General features: G+C 54.4%; 1 protein-coding gene across 1 annotated transcript in view; it reads right to left on the bottom strand.

Moving 5' to 3' along the window:
- Positions 1-245: 245 nt before the first annotated feature.
- TRAM2 (translocation associated membrane protein 2) overlaps positions 246-6,000 on the bottom strand; it is a 76,211-nt gene continuing 70,456 nt past the window's right edge. The window contains exon 11 of the mRNA XM_046639952.1: positions 246-5,568. Coding sequence (XP_046495908.1) covers positions 5,495-5,568 — 74 coding nt within the window. The 3' untranslated portion in view covers positions 246-5,494. The remainder of the gene's footprint in view (positions 5,569-6,000) is intronic.

Below are 6,000 nucleotides of genomic sequence, written 5' to 3'. Positions count from 1 at the left end.
GACCAAAGAAAATGATGCTTATTACTCCCTAGCACTCAGTATAACCAACCCTTTCTCCATCCTTAGTGCCAATGCCCTAATTCACATGACCACAATGAACAAATATATCACAGAAGATTTCCAAGAAATAATATGGTGAAAAACATTAGAAACGAGACTAAAATTGATGCAAACTCACTTTTCAAGTAAAAGCAAACGAAGCATCCAGATTTAAAAAGGAACATAAGGAATTATACCAGAGACAATTAGACTGATAATTCTATACCTTTTATTCAGTTATTTCAAAAATATTTGCTGATCATTTGTTTCAAAATGTACATTAAAAAATTCATACAAAACCGTAATTTGTTTTAAAACCAGACAGAAACAGTGGAAAAAGGATTTTGGAAAAAGTTCACTGAAAGTAAAAAGTCCCCCCAAAAACCCTTTGACATGAAAGCATAAATATGCATGTACAAGTTTTCCTTGAGTTCCTTGTTGAAATTTGGTCCATGACATGAACAGGCTAAAGTGGAAAAACAAAGACGGTCTGTCCACGTTTGCATTGAGTTGCTCAGGACACCAGCAGCCTCAGCTCATCCTTCAGATGTTTATTAAACACGAGGAACTGAAAAGTGAGGTTTATCGTCTCATCACAAACACTCGAATCTGTACCCAAGGACATGGCAGCACTTAGTCACAGCCCGGTCCTATCAGGTGAACAGGGCTGTCCACGCGGGGCTGGCTCTCAGGAAAATCCCCTTCCTCTCCACATGAACTAGAAACTCTGGAATGCTCTTAGGCAGAGTGATGGTGATGTCTCGGGTGTCATCTTATTCCCAGATGCTGACTTACTAATGCCCCGTCATGAGGATGGTTTTTTTTCCTTTTCAACAGATTTTTAAAAAAATATATGGACTTCTAAGATGATGCTACAATGTTCTACTAGAGTGCCACAGAAACCCAGCCAGGGTCACGAGAATGACAGTAACAGAAGGAAAGTGGCTGATGTGTCTTCTGTAGGGGATGACCACCACCCCTCCCATGGGTCCCTTCCCTCCTCAGTTGCAGGGTGTTGTAAGGGATAGCAAAGCCTGTGGAAAGGACCACTGGCTGGGAGAGTTATTGCACAACCCGGAAGAGCAAGGAAAGGCAGGCCAGCAGGGGACAGGGGCACTGCTGCCAACACAAGGTGACACTGAATGAGGAGCTCCAGGAAGTTCTGCAACAGCCGAACCAAACCCACCGTCACATGGGCATCCAGGAGTCAACACTTAGTGACTGGGAAGTAAAAGTAAACACCTTTATCATATAGACTTTGGGTTGAATGGGAAGCCAGAGATGGGAAGAGGTTATCACAAGGATGCCTTTTCTTTTAATGTGGGGGAACTGGAAGAGCAGGGCTCACCGTGTGAGGCCAGAGGCGCAGGGGACCCCTGAGCTTCCCTTAATAGGTAGCAGGCACAGGAGCCTGCGGTTGGGCCTCACAGAAAACTGACACGGGGGAGAAACCAGAAAGAACAGAGGACATGGCACAGACCCATCACAATGTGGGAGAGATGGATGAGGCAAAACTGTCACAATCCGTGTCCCTTTTACATGTAACTGTAGCAGGTCCAGTGGCCCTGGCTGCACATGACGGACAGCCCTAAGCCCTGGCAACTGGGGGCAGGCCACACAGCACAAGGGAAGACCGAAAACCACCCGGCAAGTAAGGCACTTCTTACAGCAAGAGAATAAGGATCTGAGGCGCAGAGCCCGGAAGTCCCAATGTTGCGGGGCTCTTCTGAGACCTCCATGAAAAGGGGGGGTGGGGCAGCGGAGGAGCAGGCTTTCTCAGCCTTTTCGGAGGAGATGATATGCATGCGAGAACCAAGAACGGGGTAAAGAGTGGGAGAGGTCAGTAAAGCCTTCCTCACTGGGCCAGCCCTGGGCAGGAGAGGGAGTTTCTTTAGGTTTTCAAGTGATCTGACAATGACCCAATTCCCCAGTTGTGCCCAGAGTCCCTCCTGAGGACCAGGGCTGAGCACGGGAAGGCAGCTGGACCACTCAGCAACCTGACTCACTCAGCACACTCGCCGTTAGAGGAGGACAGGGCAGAGGCCTGGAAGGCGGAGAACGAAGGCCACTCCCTGCGACACTCAGGCCTCGGGAGGGCAGTTCTGTCCAGACCACCCTCCTTCATCTCCCCCCAGGCCTAGGAAACACCACCGCGGAAGGCTGAAGCCACAAAGGAAACCCACACCAAGCCTCCCCCGGCCACATGGGGTCAGCAAGCCGCCTCAAATTCAAAAGGCATCCAGGGAACAGAATGTTCTGCTCCGGAATTTTGGGAGGGGGTGCACTCTCTGCCCCTACCTCTTATTCACCACTTACAATAACATCAAAGGGTGCTGATGAAGAAGGTCCCAAGAGAGAAACCAGAAGCGCACACCCCTGGAACATCCAGCCCAGCATCGGGGGCTTCTAGGGCCCGAGGGATGCCCGTCTCGAGAGGCACCCGCAGAGAGGGCCAGGGCACAGACGTCTATTTTGGTTTCTGAAATGCTGGCGACTTCTGCCTTGGGGCAGAGATGGAAAAGGTTCTCAGCAACAATTTAGGGCCGGTGGCCCAGACACACGCAGGGTGAGGAGCGACTGGAATGGGAGCAGCAGCTCTCCTCAGTTCCCCCAGAACCTTCCTCTACTTTCAAAACGAACGCATGTAACTTATTAATAGTACAGCTATCAGAGCCTGGATGGTAAAAATAACCTCCAAGGAGGGGAATCGGAGCACGGGATCCTCGCTCTCCTGCCACTGCCACCTGCCCGCTTCCCCCAGGCCCGTGCCGGTCAGCGATGCTGAGCTGGGCAGCGGTTGCTGAGGTAGATTAGCATCTGTTCGCCAGCTCTTGGCGAACGGCGCTGAGCGGCCTCTCGAGCTGGGGGTGTCTGGCAGGGCCGTCACAGGTGGCTCAGCACTTTGGCAGCAGGAGAGTGTTTGAGACTGAAGAAAACAGCCAGAGGGGCCAAATTGGGGCAGACTGGACCAGACCAGCCCACCAGGCTCACAGGATGAAGTGGAACCAAGTCGTTCTGGCCCCTGGCAACATGGTTAGAGCCAAACTGCCAAAGCCATGGCTCTGCTCGGAATAAATGTGCCAGGAACGCCGGTGGGGTGACAAAGACCCTACAACTACCCCCTCAGCCACCTCTTCCCTAAGTCACTCCTGAAGACCAGCTGGTGAGATGCTAGCCTTACTCAGAGTCTCAGGGTTTTCACAGCAGAAAAGCTTTTGTTGACTCTCACTGCTGAATGAATGCTGTCCTGGAGGAACAGAGCTGGAGTCGCCCGGCCCCTGTGTTGATGGTGCCACCACCAAGGCGCACTACACTGCTGCACCCAGAGCCCGCGGGAGACCTTGGGAATGTGGGGCCAACACCCTGTCCATGGGAAGGGAGGCTGCTTGATGGCACGACCTGGACTGTCACTCAGCACCTGCCACCTGCAGCACCCCGCACACACCATGGACTCGCGTATCTGCTGCAGGCACAGCTCAGCGGCTTCCCCAGGGCGCACCTGGGGGGAGCAGAAGCGCCTGCCAAGGATGCAGCCCGGATAGAGCTGGACAGGCAGCCAGGCTGACGGGGCGGCTGAGGTGGCCACTGGCTGAACACCCCCTCCATTAGCAGTCACCAGACAAGGCGGGGGCGTGACAACACCAGCCGCATCAGTGCTGTTAGATGGAAATGGCTAAGGGGTCTGGACCGCGTCTGTTGGGGTGAGACCAGTGCACCCTTTTACCAACATTCTGCCTGGCTGCCCAGAGAAGCATCAGGGACGAGAGGGAAGGACGGGAGAAGTGCGTGTTTTCCTAAGGGTGATCAGAAGCCAAGGATAGTTCTTCCCATTTCTGCCACCTGAACCTGGATGAGGTAAGGGTCGACAGCGGTGTCAGGTAACAAATCCCTCAGCCACTGGAGAAGTGATGTCTGATGGAAAGACCCATCTCCCCCTTTGGGTAATAACCCAAGGTTTGCTTTCTCCTGTGACATCAGAAAGAGAACCAGCACGTCGAATGACACTGACAGTCCTGTGCCATCAAGAACCGCCGCCCTTCGCCTCAGCAGAGTTCACTTCTTAATCGGGACTCTGAAAGCCTAACGCCCCTTCTGGAAGCCCTCACCAGGCATCATAAGGACCTGGAGACCTCAGCTTTGGTGGAGGGAGGGGAGAGCATGAGTGAGGGCCGGGGCAGAAGCCGCCTGTCGGTACTGCTGTGTCTGCTCCCGAGCCAGCAGAGTGACTGACTCAGCCCTGGGTCCTGCGGTCTGGAAGCTGTCGGTGTGCCCAGCAAACATCAGGTGACAACAACAATTCTGAAGAACACTCAATGAGCGAGGCCAGAGGGTGAGTGGCCCAGGTGACGCTCCCTGGGGCACCAAGGGGCCGACGTGGCGGTTAGTGTTCCTGCAGCTAGAGATGGCGTCGGGGAACAAGGCCGGCCGGGTCTGGGGTTCAGGACCAGCAAATCCCAGGCTGGTCTGTTAATGGCGGTTTCATTTGGTTTTTTGAATGCTGGTGAATGGCTGAAAAGCAACTGAGGCTGCGGACAAGAGGCCTAGGAGGACTCGGCCACCACTTCTGCTGCCAGCACCTTTCCGGAAGAGCCTGCTGCATGGTGCGCTTGCCCCTGCTCCAGAGCGGGAGACCTGTCCTCCTGTAGCACCTCCCAGACTGAGCGGGAGCAGGCTGGTTTCCAGGCTGGGAGTGGCCACCAGTAAGCTGTCTCGAGTCACAGGACCCAACGCAGCTCATACCATCCTTCTGGACCAAGACATCCTGTCCCGAAGCCAAAGGCCTTGGCATTTACAACCAGCAGTGGCGCTGCGGGGCCTCACGACGGCGCGTGCCGAACTGGAATCACACATCTCGTCAGTTAGTCAGCACCTAGGAGACGGTCATCTGAAAGGGTAGTCTCCTCCTCTTGCCCATCCACATGGGGGCCACCGGGGGGCCTGCGACCTGCCCCAGGCCGAGGCTCCTTGGCACGAGGCTTCCAGACCTTGACAGGTCCTGGGGACTGACGCTGGGTGCTGGATGGCCAGGACTGCGATCTCAGCTCCCTCTCATTGTAAAAATCAGACACAGAAAAATTGCACAATATGGTGAACTGAAGAAGTACAAAGAGAAGGCAGCAGCCGTGAAGGAAGAGAAAGAGGAGGCAAGCAGAAAGATAACCATGAGAAACTGGGCTTCTAGAAAACCCAACACAGGACAGAGGTGAGGACATGAGGTGGCTTGAGGGAGAAAAAGAGGAAGATTTTTGGTTTTATTGAGAATGGTTTATGGAAGAAGAGACAGCCAAGAAGTATGACAGAGGAGAAGCCCTGTTTGAAGACAGGTGCCTGCTGTTTGAGAAGGAGCATCCGGGGCAGGAAGGGGGAGGCAGGGACAGAGGCCGCAGGGGTGGAGGCAGGCTCCCCGCCTCCCTGCTGGGCCCTGCGAGAGGATTCCTGTTGGCAGCCTTTGGCCTTAGGGAGACTTGAGTTTCTTAGTCCGTGGGGAGGTTCCATTCTCTGCTTTCACCACTCCATTTTCATGGTAACCTAGGGAATGAAGGGAGACAGCCAGATGTGGTGTTTCTGCTGGGACTGACACAGGAGAGGGGCCCGCGGGGGCTGGGCTGCCCTGCGGCTGCACACAGGATGAGCCCTGGGGACACAGAGAGGAAACCAGCAGACAGCCCCCCGGGGCTCCTGTTTTCCCCATGTCTGGCTGCCAGCGGCTATGTCTGAGGTGGTGGGTCTCTGACTGTCCTTTAGAGGGAGGGGCTGGGATGACACACAGTAACCCAGGAGCAGGCCGGGGCCAGACCCTTGTAAAATCACTCAGTTTCTCCCAGGCCCCTGCTGGGCGCCAGTCCACTTCAGCACAACTCCTGGGATGGTGGGAACAGAAGAAGGAGGCAGAGAGGCTGTAGGGACAAGGCCTTCCTCAGACGCCTGACAAAAAGTTGTGCCATCTTTTCACTGTTGCCA

Source organism: Equus quagga, chromosome 15 (assembly GCF_021613505.1).
Source record: "Equus quagga isolate Etosha38 chromosome 15, UCLA_HA_Equagga_1.0, whole genome shotgun sequence".
Classification (NCBI taxonomy): Eukaryota; Metazoa; Chordata; class Mammalia; order Perissodactyla; family Equidae; genus Equus; species Equus quagga.
This window is presented reverse-complemented; position numbering and strand designations above follow the sequence as displayed.